Source organism: Apostichopus japonicus, chromosome 20, assembly GCF_037975245.1.
Source record: "Apostichopus japonicus isolate 1M-3 chromosome 20, ASM3797524v1, whole genome shotgun sequence".
Classification (NCBI taxonomy): Eukaryota; Metazoa; Echinodermata; class Holothuroidea; order Aspidochirotida; family Stichopodidae; genus Apostichopus; species Apostichopus japonicus.
The window spans coordinates 13,081,817-13,099,589 of record NC_092580.1 but is presented as its reverse complement, the minus strand read 5'-3'; the positions used below and the strand labels follow the sequence as shown (position 1 = coordinate 13,099,589).

General features: G+C 36.2%; 1 protein-coding gene across 3 annotated transcripts in view; it reads right to left on the bottom strand.

The window, feature by feature from the left end:
• Positions 1 to 17,773, bottom strand: part of LOC139962043 (cAMP-dependent protein kinase type II regulatory subunit-like) — a 114,923-nt gene that overhangs the window by 78,602 nt on the left and 18,548 nt on the right. The window contains exons 1-2 of one of the 3 annotated variants that reach the window (XM_071961880.1): positions 17,208 to 17,752; positions 8,670 to 8,705 (exon numbers count right to left, since the gene is read on the bottom strand). In XM_071961880.1, coding sequence (XP_071817981.1) covers positions 8,670 to 8,705; positions 17,208 to 17,424 — 253 coding nt within the window. In that variant the 5' untranslated portion in view covers positions 17,425 to 17,752. Of the gene's footprint in view, positions 1 to 8,669; positions 8,706 to 17,207; positions 17,753 to 17,773 lie in introns of those variants that run through there. The other 2 variants (XM_071961881.1, XM_071961882.1) reach the window with 2 other exon arrangements.

Sequence of the window (17,773 nt, the reverse complement as noted above, 5' to 3'; positions counted from 1 at the left end):
CCAATAAAGTAAACATCTTCCCTCTCACCAAAAAAAGCTGAATATGAAATTTAGTTTTCTTCTTCGTGAGGATTGCTTCACCTTCCTGTGCGGATCAGGGATGGCATTGAAGGTATTCAGTAATTGTCTATTTTACCATTGAAGCAGCCAAGAGTGAATTACATACAAGCTACATATGACAGTAATGAAGTCAATATGACAGCTTTTTTAAGTATCTTATACTGTATCTCTCTATAGTAATTTTGGATCAATTTTCCATCCCTGTTTATTGCATTAAAACTTACAGCTATCAAATAATTTTACGACATAAGCTTGATTAGTCAAGTTTCATGATTTGATGTAATGATTAATAGTATATAAAAAAAACTTGGAAATCCTTCAATTTACATCTAATAACACTCACAATGACTCGTAAGCTCTGAAGCAAATGAAATCCCAGACCAAAAGGCATCTTTAGGGATTAAACTGAATTAAAATTGTAACTCTTGCAAAATATATGCTAACCCAATTTAGTTAAGTGGTGGTGAGGGGACAGGGGGGGAGGGGTATATTCAAAGGACCAGGAAGCCAAAACATAACATGATCAATTTAACCATATAGTCTGATTAACAGAGTTAATTTAAGTCATTATTTTTTAAAAACATTTTTTCCCTTCCTTTTCCAGACTACACTTTCAAATTCAAGGACCAGTTTTCAAGACCAACTAAAGAGTTTTATCCTTTTCCCTACTTCATGAGACTTAATTGTCCCATTTTCCAAACCTTGTGAAACCATACACTCACTCATCTAGGGAAAGTGCACCTTATCATCACAGTGATAGGCTTAAATTCTTTTAAACAAAAGAACGCACTTCCTACCTACGCATACATTACGTCTATATCCCTTCACAAACAAGGAAATAAAGGATATTTCGTGGCGAGAGTGGGTGTGCAATCTGTGGATAATTGGGTAGGAAGAGATGATAAAAGACTGTGGATGGAATCAAATTTATAGGAATCAAATTTATATTATAATTAACTCCCTTATTAGTGTTAATTTGGTACAAGGTAGAAAAATCCAGAAAAGGTGTCTTAATTAAGTTTGATCAAATTGCAAATTTGTTTTTTCAAACTCAGCAAAATTTGGTGTACTTGCAGACAGAACACAGAAATGCTTTTAAAGGACCAACTTTTCTATCTAAATTGCCAGTGCAAGAGTTATGACAGAATATTTGTCAGTTCAGGGGAAATTATGCAACGGTAACTGTAAAGCAATTCATCTCCAGTAGATGGATTCATTGCTCTTATCTTGAACAGCTCCAAAACTAACTGGTATGGGTGTTAACTACTGATTGTACTTACATGTCTCCTGTACATGTATGCACTCTGATCTACCCTGGCCTAAGAACTGGTAACATTCTTGCACTGCGAATAGCCAGTAGCGATACTGAAGAAAGAGGGCAGTGTATCATCCTACCACATGGAGGATTATTAGGTGCAAGATTTGTTACCAGTTCATCCGCTGTGGTAAAACTCCTTACAAACATACTGTACACAAGTGAACGTACAGTATGCGTAAAGAGAGGCCCAATGAAGTAAAATTGCTACCTTTCCGTTATTCCAACCAAATTGCATAAAATACTGTAGGATTTACTTTACTGTACATGATTTGGAACACTTTCCTTCTACCCAAATTTGATTTTTTTTAAACAAATTTTCAAAGATCTTTGCAGCAGGCCGAGATCTTTGTGCACTTAATATTTTCCTTGGAAAATCCAAAACCATCATTCTTCCAGTTTTGTGGGCCCATCTTGACTTTTCTCGAGTAATGTTTTAATAAATCCACTCTTTATAACAAGGTACAGTACCTTCCATCCAAATCCAATACTCTTTTGTTGGACAACCAATCTTTAGGCATGACCAACCCAAACAGATACTACTGTACTAGCTCGGGATAATCCCAGGTATTACTACCGGCAAAATACCTGTGAAAACATTGTACAGTAGCCTTGGTTCACTGTTATCTAAGAGTGCAAATTCGAATTTTCTACACGACAACATTTCTACTGAGCTAGACTTATATCTACATATATGTGAAAATTCAAAACCCAATTACTGTACTTTCTGTAAACAGTCTATAAAACTACCAGTACAATTTAAAAGTTTAAGGGTAACCTACCAGTAACTATTGTAAAGTTATTTTTCTATTTGTCTGGCACCAGTATCACAAACCTCCCATACAACAATTCTATAAATCAATAATTAAGAGATAAAATAAACATTATTGAGAAAAGTACAGAACAACACTGTCTAAAAGTACATACTGGGACTCAAGTTAGTGTTATCAATTTTTGCAAATCAATTTGAAGGATTCGTCTAAATTTTGTGAGGTTTATAATATAAAAAAAAAAATAAGGGCAACAGTATAGATTCAGTGTATCAAAATGCTCTCTGAAAAATTCCCCCGTGATGAAAACGACCACATATACTGCATACTGTACATACCATGTTTACTGTATAAGCCAGCCATGTTACAGTGTAGTTTGCATAGAAGACTTACAGAGCTCACACAGGCTTCAATAATATATATTGATCTTAATGGTAACCTTTGACAAGAATTTAACACTGCAGAGACAAATGTTATTAGTACTGACAATGGATAGTATCAATGCAACACAAAATAAGATTAGATTTTTTTTTTTAAATCAATTCTTATCAAACTGGCCAAAAGGTGTTATCTTTGTTTTTACGACTTGTTGCAAGGTACAACTGGTACTGTGTGCTAGACATAACAGTTTCTATAGTACTATAAAGCTTATGGTTTGTAAATTTTGAAATTTGAAGAAACAACTTTCTTTTCATTTTTTTAAATAAATTTTTTAGAATATCTATTAGAATGACGATTCTGGAACTAAAATTATAATACTTTAAAATTTTCAGTTTCATCAGTCCTCAAATAAAGCTTTGACAGGAATTCTTGTGGACATTATATTTTCTATTTATTAGACTACTTTAATTCTTTATTCGTCTAAATATCTGGTAATAGCGCAGGTATTTCAACCTAAGTTTATTTGTGTGTAAATCGCCACAATAAGCAAGGACACCTCCACAAAAATGTAGGACTCAATCCATATATATTTATCTGTAATTATAAAGATTTGCAATGAAAATGCCCAGGATCAAGAATATATATATGCACCATCACGACGAGAAAACTGGCATCCCCGCCCCCACCCCCCCTGCCCTCCATACTAAATTGTTTACGAATACTGAGAAAGAAGAAAAACAGAAGAAAAACAGCATCAATAACAATAACACCTATGGCATGCCATCCACTTCAAAATCAATACTCCAATTTTTCATCTGTCAAAACGACCCTTTCAGGCATGGACGGGTGCCTCGCAATCCGTATCAAAAATTGCCTCCAGAGATATTTCCCTTAAAGGGAAACAATCCCTAGGGTACTCCCCTGTCACATCACTTTTGCCGAAGTCTCTTCAATCAGCGAGAATTAAATTTGCGAATCGACGGACACCGAGTCATTTTTCAGGCCTTGGAGGGTCTATCTGAACTTGTACGCCGATGACATAAGAGAGAGCGGAGATGCTGCCCAACGTCCAGAGTTAACTGAGTTAGACGGTACGTGCGTGCCCCTTCCAAGGACGACTAAATTAGCATGGGGAGGGAGAGGGGCGACCACGTAAGACATGACAAGACTGAAACATGAAGAAAACAAATGAACACCTACCTTGTCCTAACATCCGAGATATCACAGACGTCTGTTTAAGCCTTTCGTCAAATGACTCTGGGTTTTCATCAAATGACTTGTGATCTTGGAGGCAAGCTCCTTCAGATATTAACGCATTAATTTTGCTGTTTTGTTTTTTTTGCCCATCGCACTCAAATATCCCAAAAGTAAAGGAAAAACTAATGGTTCCCCCAAGAAACACCCACAATGAAAAGAAACTCATCCAATGTTCATGTAGTGACATGTTTTGGATGGAAACTACCTTGTGGATACTTGGATGGAGTCATCATGAAACTTACTGGTTTATATATTTACGAGTGACAAGCTTACCTGTCTCCCCACAACCAAGGTTGTGGGGAGACAGGTAAGCGAGGAGTGAAGTAAATTAAAGGAGACGAAATCGCACAAAAAATACATATATACATGAGATTCCAGAGCTTATGACACTTTGGATGGTAGAATGAGGGCGGTAGACCATAATGGGCCAGTCACTGATAGAGGGCGGTGCAATAAATGTTACCAGATTGCTCTAGGACATGGTAAAGCCAGAGTGTAGTTTTTATGGGGAGACAGGTAAGTTATCTTTCTTTCTGAAATGGATCAGAAATTTGGCTATCAAGTCTGTTATTATTGAAAGATAAAAACAGCATAATCAAAGCAAATTCTTGCCACCTACCCTAATCCCTTCCATCATGTACACAGTACACGCAACTAAGTTGTCAACGGTATGTGCAAATAGCAATTGTACATTATAAACTAGTTGCAGGAAGCAGTTTTTAACATATTATATTGCCTGTACCATTAATTTTCAACGTTTATAGGCGACTCAACTGCTCTTAGAGGTTCCTCAAACGAGCTTTGCAGTTTTCTAGAGCAATTTATTGTACATCTAATTGTATTCATGTGACAGCTACCGTATGGTACGCACGCGTTCACGAATGCAAAAGCATCTTCACACCCCATCCGTGACAAAAACGTAAGAGCAACAGACTCATCACCGCCATCAGGAATGTCAACATGGGGAAGTGGTTTTACGAGAGGAGCACTTCACAGCTATTAAAACTGATGAAATTTAGTTCGGGTCTGCAGTGCCGACTCTTTTTATTTTGGGCAGACGTACGTAGAATACAATTTCTCCTGGCCTTCGGTGTGCTCACAAACACTACAGTACCTATTATTGAAACTGTAAACAACAGCAGTATCATTGAAAACTGTCAGTTCAAACACATGGGAGAGGACTCTGAAGTGTAGTTTTGCTTTTTCTGGTTCGTGATGGCAGCTTGGATTGCAAGAGCCCCACAGTTCGGTGGTGGCAGTTTGGCCGTGGCAGAACGCCCGTGGCAGTATGCCCGTGGCAGCAGGTCCCAGACCTCACGACAGATCGTTGGCGGAGATTTAAAATGGACAGACGCAACCATAAATCATGTACGTAATATGTGAAAATGTTAGGGTGTATGGAAATCATGATGATTCTCTGACTGATGATTTTTATCCCATTTTAACATGTGGCAGAAAATTACCTGTGCCTTTTTTTCCCCTATTTTTGAGGGGGTGGGAGGGATTTCTAGTGGCAAAGTGTATTTAATGGCACTTGGCCAGTACAGGTAAATAGCCAAAATTTTGAGGCCTGAGAACTCATGGCTGAATTACCACCCATCCAATTTTCCTCTTTTCCATGCTCTTACCACTATGGTACATTTCGTTCTCCCTCCACCGCCCCCCCCCCCTCTCTCTTAATTTATGAGTACAGGTCTGCATGCTGCAATTATTAGGCAAAGAGAAATATAGAAGAAAAAAGAAGAAACTGCTATGAAAGTATTTCTGAAGAAAAGCAGGAAATAAGTATTAATTTTCTAAGTCTGTTTCTGTAAAAGCGATGGAAATCTAGTCGTTCCAAGAAAACAAAACAAACCCCAACTTAATATGTACGACAAGATATATGTTGCCCTAGCTGTACAACATGAACTGTCTGTTAATTTGTACGACAGGATATATGTTGCCCTAGCTGTACAACATGAACCGTCTATTAATTGTACTGTTCAGATTGACAGAATGATCCAACCATTGCCTTCCAACTGCTCAATTTAGACAATCTGCCATGAACATATAGCATGACAGCCGATAAACAAAATGGTCAGCCAGTGTCAAGACTGTTTGCAAGACAAACATTGCATCTCTTTTCATAGTGCAGTTCACAAAAACCATGCCACTTTCTTGTAGGCATAGTAATTAGGTCAATTTAAAATATGCAAAAAAGGAAAAACATTTCCCTTTCCTACATACTTCAAGCCCCGCTTATTGCTTTGATCAATGCATTATTATTGCGGTCGTCACACAATTCTTAACAGGAGACTCCCACGTAAGGCGATGAAATGAAACGGCACAAAATGCAGTACCTCCGCCTACGCAGTGAAGTACATTTGTATGCAGTTAATATATATCAATATATATACAGATAAACTTAGGAATGCCGATGATGATGGGAACTGAGGGACAACTTGCGGTCGTCTGGGTTATTAAAAAAAAAAAAAAAACTTACGGACCCGTCCCCTGTGAGTAAGTTCTCCATGATAATAATCTACATTATTATAACTACAGTAGGAGGCCATCACTTTTCTTTTTGTTTTTATTTGGAGAAAATGTATTTATAAATTATACAAAAGTTTTTCCAACCATATAGCTGAAGAGCCACTTCTTAACTGTCAAAACCTTGCTGCTCAGCACTTAGACACTTACATGTACCGTAAGCATACTGGGTCAGTGCAAAATCAACATCCCTTGAACCCTTGGAGAGGAGAGTGCAAAGTGTGAATGGCTTGGAGTACTGTACTTGGTAGCAGACTGACTCCTGTTGAAAATACACAGTTCCGACTTTACACATACAGTTAGTACTGATCTATTTTTTTAGCAAAATTCCTCTATTATAGTAACTATAATTTCTGAAATCAATATTTTTGAATATCTCAGGATTGCTCCCTCAACTCAGTATCTACGGACATTTTTATGACATACTGTATACCACTGATATCAGGATCGAGAGTCATGTTACAACACCAAACCTATGAAAACTTGAGGAAACTAATTAGCTAGTATAGAACAGTCTAAGGTTTCCAGTACACACAAGGTACAGTAAGTGTTGTACAAACAGTATATACTATATATATATATAACTATATATACATAACTATATATACATAACTACATATATAACTATATATACTGTAAATATACTCATAGTACACACACAAACCTGTAATATGGAACAGGTCATTTTCACACACATACGTTCACTCTAGAATAAATAGCTCTGTGATTCTGAGAGTGATCATTGATAAAGGAATGGCATCCCAGAGTCCCACCTCTGTGAAGACTTTGATGTGTAGCTGGTCCAGTGACCACTGTAAATATTTGAGTCAAATCCTCAGCATACTTTTTTGGGAATTCTTTCCTTCTGATACTTGATACATATAATTTTCTTGCCCACCCTATTCCTCACAAGATTCCATGAACTAGCAGTGTTTTAAAATCAGAACACTTGCTTTCTCCTTCTTTTTTTTCTTCTTTTTTTTTTGCCTTTTAAGGGAAAGGAGAATGGGAGATTAGGAGAAGGAAGGGAAGTGTATATATTTGTTACATTATTACAAGAAACTGAAATATGAATCAGTGCAAGTTCAACCATGTCACATACAACAACAAAACATAAATTAATTTGAATAATGCAAATGAATAAAATTTAAAAAAGTTATTCACCATACCAAAACAAGATCACATATCGCATTCAGATCAGCCACATGTCTTGTGTTATAAATACATTCTTCAACACCAGCCCCATATATATTAATCAAGTGTACACTACAATCTGTAGAAACTGTTTATATCACAAAACAGTTAACAGTGCTCAGTATATGGTTTATGTGCAACCTTTCTTAGGGTCAACATTCCACGAAAAGGGACAGGCATACTTGCCCGCAAGTAGCTAGTTGCATTTTGTAACTATCTTCCTAACTGTACTCTCCATCAATTCATATGTGCACATTTTGAGTTAGTTCTGTGTACACTTAAAAAGCGTGAGCACTGCAATGTTCTCTTCAGATGCTATTGACACATCAACTCGTCCAGAGATGCAGGCAGTTGATAATTGAGACTTACTATATAAAGGTTCCTGGCTAGTTTAGCAATTTTAGACCCTCATCTAGATTCTAATGCAGAATAATCAATATGATGCTAGTTAACTTTGAATGGTGCAATTAATAATTGATCCAATTTTTTATGCTTGTTTTGTTGCCCTTTTTCAAGGTATTTATCATCTGTTATGACAAACAATGCTGCCAAATAACAAAAGTTACAACAACAACAACAAAACAAAGAAGATATGGGACCAATAATAAGTGGCTAAATTAATAACATGAAGTTTGATGTTCAGGCCACATATGATGAAGAGGGACATTATAATTTATGCACATTATAGAGCTGCTTCAACAAGCAAGTGTAGATATTCCTGATTTAACTAAATGTACAGAGACTACAGGCACCGATCCAGGCAGGAGGTTTGGTGGTTGGGGGGGGGGGGGGAGTTACACCCGCTCCTGTTCAACCTCATCAACAAAATTAAAAGTAGTTATGGTATAAGCAGAGTTCCATGTTGACTTTATTATAATTCTAATTTATATTTATATTTTTTTCTGTTTTTCTTTGGGGGGGAGTACCCTCAGACCTCCCTATAGGATTCAATATCCTCTGGGTCACACCCCCTCCTCTCTAAAACATGGTATTAGCAGAGTTCCATGTTGACTTTATTATAAACCTAATTTATATTTATATTTTTCGCTGTTTTTCTTTGGGGAGTACCCCCAGACCTCCCTGTAGGATTCAACATCCTCGGGGTCACACCCCTCCTCTCTAAAACCTTGGATCCACCCCTAGACTATACTGACATAACTCACCTGATTTCCTTCGTCCATATTTATTTCCTGGAAGTACTGCAAATTTCAAAAGAGAAAAAGGAAAGTCGTTAGTATGTATACTCACAGTATTGTAATATGTGCACCAGTCTTATAACAACAAAAAAGGTTATATTTTTTATGTTCGCTCATATAAGTATCTTAATTACCAGTCTTGTTAAAAAAAAATAGTGCAGAAACTCTACCATGAACATATTAAATCAAAATGACATTGTAAGCACTCTGGGAGGGTAGAATGAGGAGAGGGTTCACTGACCGGGAAGGACTGGTCATAAAGGTCGTACAGAACTAAAACGACTTTACCGGAACTTTCACACGCGGCACGTTTGTGCGAGAGCCCTCAGGTTGTGAGAAGACAGGTAAGCTCGGAGCAAGTTGATGCTCTGAAATGGCCCTGTCACTCATTCTAATAGTTCACAATGGACGAATGTTAAATGTCATGCCTGTGGGTGTATATGTAAGTGAGGAATGAAGTTAATTTGAATCTTTCTGTCACAAATCAAGCATGATGATGTAAAAGCAATTTCGCAGGAGACCACTTAGAGTAATTTATCATTCTCACAAATCATGTTTGTTCCTTCATTTGACTTTCTCTGAGTGCAACTGACATGTTTGTTGATAAATCCACTAGCCTAGATATTAATGCATCTTAAAAAAAAAAAAAATGTTAATTAAAAAAAAAAAAAAAAAATACAAAACTAGGTACTCTAAGAGCATAAATCAAACAGTTCGAGACAGAAACTGCAAATTTCCTTGATTATTGCCAAAATGAAGAGAAATTTGACAAAAGCAGAGCAATTATCGTTCCACACGTTTGATTACGCCAACAAATAAATGTAGGTCATCCTGCTTTTTAGAAACAACAAAACAAAAGTCTCAAATTTCACTCAGAGAATGTAAACTTTATAATGTTTGATGATCAATGCTCGTTCCATTTGTCACAAATCTTACACAATAAAACACATGCACAGACTTCTTTCTTTATTCTCTTTTTTCATTTTTCTTTCCTTGAATGGTAATTGAAGAAAATTAGGTCATCCACAACTTATGTTTGTGAACAATACAATACCCTGTACTGCAAATATGGGATAAAGATCTGACTGTGTTTCGGTCTTCTGGACTCAATTACAAAAATTAAAGAACGCTCTCTGCTGCCAAAAGCTTTCTACTTAAGAAAATTGTCAGGCAAAGATATATTCAAATCAAGTTAGTGGCTAAGGTACGACTTGTGTACATATCAAATTTTTCTGTTTGACAGCCGGACTAGAAAGCCTTATTAACTAAATTGTTAGTGACTCAAAAATTCCATTTAATATTTTTAAAGAAACAGGTCTGACATACAGTTCTTTGTCTACCAGCATATATGGGTATGGTATACGTGCCAAAAGAAATTTTCAGCTATGCGGACATACTAGATCTTAAACTTGTTACTTTTGAACAGCACTGTACAAACATGTCTTTGAATAATATATGGAAATCCTGGTATGATCAAAACGTAAGGCCCTCTTACTTTTACACATTCTTTTACACAGGCTGTTTAGTGGAAAAGCAGTTTGCTAACAGCTAACAGTTGTTTTATTTTTATAATTATATATCATATACTGTTTTGAGATGCTTCACATTTTCAGGAAACAAGGATAACATACAGTACCTTACTACTAGCTACCCCATAAATCCTTACTTATTTGTAGAATATATAATCCTCTTTATGTACTAGCTGTGACACGGTCATGCAGTATTTGTACCCTAGATGTTATGCAAACAAGAAAATTTGGCTAGTCTGATTAATCATTCATCATATAAAGTGGGGGGGGGAAAACCTTGCTGTTCCATTGTGAATGATAACTTTACTTTCTGTATGAGACTGTACTTCAAGTACATACATATATACTGTACACAACAAACTTTGATTCCACTCTTGTGTCTAGCGTTGTCTGAATCGTTTACCTTTTCGCTACAGCGATTGCAACGAACTGCATGATGCTATACCGAATATTGAAGCAAGAACGGGGACCTACATTAATGTCAATATTGTACGGTATATAACTGCGTGGCAGCAGATAAAGTTATGGAATTGTATTAATCATCCCCAATATGCAGTAACCGTGCCTACTGTACAAAAAAAATATTAGCCTGTTAGCAATATTGTGAAAGCGACGATAGACTCAGGTATATTCTATACGAATCAGATATTGATTTCCTTTTGAGAAAGAATCATGAAAGGCCTTTTGAAAAAGACTCCCCCTTCAGATATTAAAATTAATCACAAGAGGCATAGTTTTCTCCATAAATGGGAAATCGTTTGGAAGCATAACATTTAATAAATTGCCAGTTTATCGACTTCAACGTAATGTTTGTTATTAAGAGAAGGCTGAATATGTTATTTTGGGGGGGGGGAGGGGGGGGTTGATAATTACAGTACATACAATACTGCGGCTATAATGATGCTCGTTCGTGGAATGAATCTCTCTAAATGTTATTGGTATAAAGTTAAGATGATGGAGCAATATATAATACAAATGTGCAATTTGTTATTTTTTATGGCCATAAAAACTGTAAAATTTAAGATCGTAATATCACAGTATTCATGAGAATGTGCATGGCAGACTAATGACGGGGCTGTATATAAGTCATCTTCGAAATTTATTGAAATACAGAAACCCCCCAAAAAAACTTTAAAAACATCTAAAAGATCTGTATCGCAAGTTTACAATTATCAAGCTGCTTACACCTTGTACATATGTATGTGTTGTTTCGACATTTGTCACCAAAAAGTCAAACACACCAACAGGAGGCCTAAATAAGTCTTCATTATGTCAGCAGAAATCAATAAAATATCATCTCTGGTATCGATTATGTTTTCCACCGATGGCATCATCGTGGCTTACACAAGGAGCTACCCAAATACTCTGTGGCAGATCGAGATGGTCTCGGTCGGTTCGTGAGTTCAATAAACTAAACGTGGCTAGAGCTTAGAAAAACTTAATTAATAATGTGGAAAATTGAAGAGCAAGCAACTGGTACTATACCATGACAAAGGTACAGTAGCCAATATATTGTACAGTGAGGTCAAAATCAATTAGGCGGTCAGCCACCTACGAAAAAAAAAAACTTTAGGTACCGTACATCTGTTGACCAATTTTTATTTCTCTACCTAGAAACACCCAAAATTTATGGTTATGACAATATAGCACTAGTGATGTAGGAAGGATATCCAGTTACCAATATTATGGCCTCATCAGCTAATAAAAAAATTCCACGACACAACTCAGTTGGCACTTCTAAGCTCCACAAGCGCACAGTATGCAATATATACTGTACTCTATGTCTAGCAAGTTCAGTGTACATAGCCAGAGTCAATACAGAAATAATATTCTGATTGGAAACAATGCCCTCGGGACAAAATCGACACACTTTGGACCTCTTCATATGTACAGTATGTATCTTGGATGTACAGGATGGTGAAGAAAAAGGCAATTCAACAACCAGTGTGTAAAGTCTATATGTACTCATTCTACAAGTAGTCTACTACTATATACTTCATATACTATATACTTCAAATAGACGCTCACAGGTAATCACTTTGATATCTGCAAAACTCGATATTAACAGAACAGAAAGGTATATATACTACACAAACCTTAAACCTGTTCCCTACTCCCTCTCACCCACCCCATCCCTTCCATCATCTTCCCTCCTTTCCCATTTCCAATCCTCTGACACCATGATTGGTAACCATGACAATGACTTGTTAAAGTTGATTTTTGCTTTGATATAGCCGATTATCAAAAAAAAAAATTATAATTTTTTTTTCCTAACTTCAATATTTTCCCAACCTCAAATTTAAATCCCAACCTCAAAGCTATTATATAATTACTGTAGTTTGCAGCCAAGTTTCATTTCAGATGAAGATGGAGAAATTCAAATCTTACATAAATTTCCAATTTCCCTTTCCATAATTTACCATTTTTACTTTGAGCAGCAATTTTCCAAGATTTGTCTTGTTTTGAACAATTAGTTTTGCAGAATGTGTTAACCTATTCCAGGGGATTCAAACATACTATAAAGCAAACAGAATTGCCTTTTTTTTCAGCAACAGATGAAATTCTAAAACTACTTACACAAACACAACATCTTACATAAACACAACATCTAAGCCTCTTTCTCACTGTGCTCAAGAAAGAAACATGCACACAGAAATGCTATTGAATGGGCTATTGAAAAATTGACTTCAAAGAAGAATCCTAATTCCCTTGGTAGTAAATTAAGCATCTCTTTTGTCATTTCCAAGGCTTTGTGTTAAATCAATAGTAAACAATGACGGTAGAATAATGTCTATGGTACTGTGGACAATACAGAGATGAGGCATGTAATGGCTGGTATATCAGCAGAGGAAATCTATGCCAAGCACAATTGCCAGTTGATTGAAGCGAGACAGCTGACTAAAAAAAATGAGAGGATTTGAATAGTACTAAACAATGTTATAAGTAGACAGATCTGAGAGTGGTGAGGAAGCCCTTGAGATGGAGAACAATGCCTGCCAAATCAATCTTTGTTGACTTTGTTTATTTATTTATTTATTTTTATAAGTATTTACAAATTAACTGTTTAATTTCAAATCATTTTTGCAATGATCATTTTTCCCTTGATCACACTTCAACACTAGTGTCCGTAACAAATCCTATACCTATAATGCAGTCTGTTAATTCGTCGGCAAAATCTGTTAACAATTTATAATGCTGGAGAAGTCCTGAATTTTTAATGTTTCCAAAATTCCTTGTGGCATTTGATGAAAAATATATACTAATGAAATAGAACTGCTTGACGACAATTATTTGCGAAGGAAAAATTCAATTGGGGACAATATTAATTTTCCTTGAGATGGAGAATGTTAATAAAGAAGGGTTGAAATTTGTTTGCTCAACACAGTGGCCAATGGTAGGGGAGAAAAAATTTCCCCTTATGGTCCGACACGACATAGTGCGTATGGTAAAAACAATACATAGCAGTGTATGGTTAAAACAAAACATAGCAGTGTATGGTAAAAACACTACATAGCATTGTATGGTCAATTACAAATAAAGAGGGGAAAGTCAGATTCCGTTGGGAAAGGGAGTACTGTATGCTTTCATACCTGTACCCAAATAAAAATTCCTGTTTTTCCTTCTTGAAAAACCCAGAGCAGTTGTGGCTGGAATACTTGCACATTATTAACTGTCATATCTTTAAACAGCTACAGTAGATCTATATTAAACAGATTTGTTCAAATTGATTGGCAGAATTTTAAGTATGGTTACAGAACTTGTTACAGATATGAGTATCAGGCATGTAACTGTTCAACAGAACAAATCATTATGAAAACAAGTTGGACAATCAACAGTAGACACAATTTTCTTTTCTTTCTTTGCTATTCTGCCTTGAGCAATAGATTTATTACACATCAATCCCAAATATAGAAAGTTATTATACACAAAAACTTCGCAACTGTCAGCAAAGTATTAATCTCTCAGGAAGTATTACTGCAAAACAGAGTAAATATTTGTACAATTTTAAGGAGACAATGATAAGACTGTCCATGGACAGTAATTTATGAGCTACTTTTGGGTCACTTTTTTTCTTTCTTTTTTGAGGTGTTGGGATGAAATCTAGTGTTTGTGTTTAGTACTAATGAAGCTACAGACAAAAGTAGCAAAGGCCACTGATAGATTCTTGCAACAACAACAAAATAGATTCTTGCAAAAACAACAAAATTATGGAATGTTATGAAAAATTGTCAAACTTTGGGAATACATTACCATTCACTGACAACTCAATCTAGCTTTGGAGTTCTTCATAACCATTTTCATCCAAATTGTGTAAATAAGTCCCAAACAGATACATGGATTAGAAATGAATTAAGCTTAAACATACTTTGGTATTTAAATTGTGAATATTTTGTGATGCACTGCCCTGTACACAATTTGTACGAATTAATTTCTTTCAAACCTTGATTACAAAATTATGTATACAGTATATATTGTAATTTTGGGAAAGTTTACCCATGCAAAGATTTTAGTTACATGCTATCATAATAATTTTGCACATCTCACTGTCAATTTTTTATTCTGAATCTAGCTAGCATTCCTATATTAAAGAAGCTGGAGGTTACAAAGTTGTCAATTACGTTCGTTAGCTTAATTAGCTAATTGTATCGGCAAACTCAAGTGTGTGAAATTTATACAAGGGCTATTAATGGTACTCATTAACTATTTCATAGCACATATTACGTCACTTCTGCGGTTTCACTCGAAGATCAAAGAGATCCATTTTGAAGATTTGTGAACACACAGACCAAGATTCTGCTTTACAAAATAACACTTGCCATATTAATTGGGAGTATTTTTGTCTCCTCAATGTTAGTTCAGATAAAGTATAATTATTTCAATGTTCAGCTAACAATTGATGCCAATGTACCAAAGAAGGGATAAATATTTAATATTCTCTCAATGTTCTCTTAGAGACAGTTGAACCTTCCCAATCCTTACTGTATTTGATGCGTTAAAATTTAATAAACCTTGAAAATTAATTCCCTTCAAAAGTGTTTATCAAGTAACTTACTGTAGGCATAGTCATTGTTAATTCTATGTTCCCAAAACTTCACTGTTCAACATGTGGGGTTACTGCTATGTACACACTTACAATACGTGCTTTGCCTCATAGACATATAAATTTGTCTAAATGTTAAGCGACAAAATTTCTCGCTCAAAGACATTGTCAGTTTTCAAGATTTTACATATAGGCTAGGTTTACTGTTAACTACAGGTATATATGCAGGTTTGTGCAGTAGGACTACAGAAGTATTAAATAGCAACAGTAGAGTTTAAGACAAAACCTGATGGTGCATACAAGTTTCCCAAATTGATGAACATATTGGATTAAGACTCTGGCAGTCACATCTGACTTAACCATAAACCTAAAGTATTTACACTTAGGCCAGCCTCGGTGCTGAGAACGATTGTTAACATTGCATGTGCCTGTCCTACGGCTAACGTAGACTTAGTGTACGGAAGGTTCTAATGTACATTATTTGTAAACTGTAATTAAGTGTCAGTATAGATCGAGGTATAAGTTCCCAAAATATGCTAGTTCGACAATAACGATCAAAGATGATGTGGGGGTTTGATTAATTTAATTAGTTCTGATCACTGATGGTCACATACATGTTAAATAATTTCCAAGATTTGGGATGTTGCAAGGGGGGAGGGTGGCTGTTTAGCTATTGGCACAGTAGGTTTTCTGGCAGGTTATGTAAAGCATATTAGCATATATGGCCTGGTTGAGAGTTGGAAAGAAGTTATCAGCACAGCATGTCACAAAGGTATAAATTTCATTACAATAACCAAAAATATTGACCAAAAACTGTGCGCTTGTAGCTTCTAATTAAAATACTGGGTAATTTCCTTAGAAGTATCATTGCTAATATGGCCACCATTCTGGTGCCCAGTATTATGGTGAAGTCTACTTAAGAAAGAATGAAATGAATGAAATAACCTCTAATACACAACAGCCTAATATTATAAACTTGATGTTTCCTTGTGAATGCTAGGCCTACCAATTTTAAGTCTTCCTATCACAGCTATAGTGTCTAGGCCCGTATAGTATTACTATAGGGCCTAGTCCACACCTACACTTGAATTTCAAAGTTGATAATGTTACAAAACAGTATTCTGGCACAGCAACTACAGGGTCCATAATTGTGTTTACAGGCTATGATTTAGCAATTTGTATAAAGAGGAAGCATACACTACTCCCAAATATTTAAGAAACGCATACCCACTCACCTAGAACATCACTACAAATCACTGGATATTCAAGTATGTTGTAGAAAATCTTCCATGCCGGAAATGTGGCATAATTTTGATAATAGTCAGGAATACATAATGTTGAAGTTTTTATATGTGCTCTCCCCGTTTCATGGGCACACTGAACTATTTCAAAGATGTTTTTAATGGTTTGATTTCCTTGAAGGCAGTGCAGACTGAATGAAACTGGGACCATTTCAATTTGCCAGGCAATACACAATCATAATTAGCCTAGATTATTGAGATGTAGGCCCTACTTTAAATCATCAATTTGTGAATTCTTTGACGCTAATTCAAGTTTCCGACAATCAGATACACAACAATATTGTGTGTACAACATAACCAAAGGTGAGTATCCTTTTTAGCAAAGCATTATTTTACTGACAATGCAATGCTAAAGCGAACAAATTGGGGACACTTTGTTAAGTAATAAGTTGTAGCAGTTAACACAGTACTAACTTAGGCTATGTGCTGTAAGTAAATATGCAAAAAGTTACTGTACAAAACCACAACCTAATTTGGCTCTGGTCTAAATTTGACTATGAGCAACTTGGCCATGGCTAGGGCCTAGGCCAAATGTGGCCTGGGTCTAGTGTAAATGTAGGCTAGTGTTGCCTAGCCTAGCGTAAGAATGTAGCCTAACGTTAGGCTATCTGCGCTGAATCGTATCGTTTGCTACCTGGTGGTTCCTCTATATCAGATTCCTCGTCATCATTTGCTGGTTCAGAAAATGTAACTCCTCTCTTGTTTTCTGACTTCCTATTCCCCTCTTGAAGCTTAGCAAAGTAACTTGCGGCAAAGTCTATCAAGTCGTTAGGATGCGGTCTTTCGCGCAACACAGCCACTGTAAAGTCCTGCAACAAGTCCGTCAACCCTTCGGGTATTTCGAAGTTCATGATTCCAATAGAACGTTGCCTTTCATCCAAAGAAATATCAAACTGGCTCCTACAAATATTAAGGAGTAAATTAATCCAATTGTCAGCAGGTAGAACACGGAGATTGCATTATATCAAAGAAACCTAAGGGGAAAACAATATACGTCCGGACCGGCGTAACGGTGGCTCACACACACATACCGTGGGCAATTGCAGAACTACAGCATTTCCTCTCCAACGGCAACGAGACAGCAAGCACAGAAAATACATATAATGAAGGTTACTAAGAGATGTCACAGTACAGTGTAGCGCCTACTATTACCACGCCATACATGCGGCAAACGATTCCAATTGTAACAGCGGGAGCGCC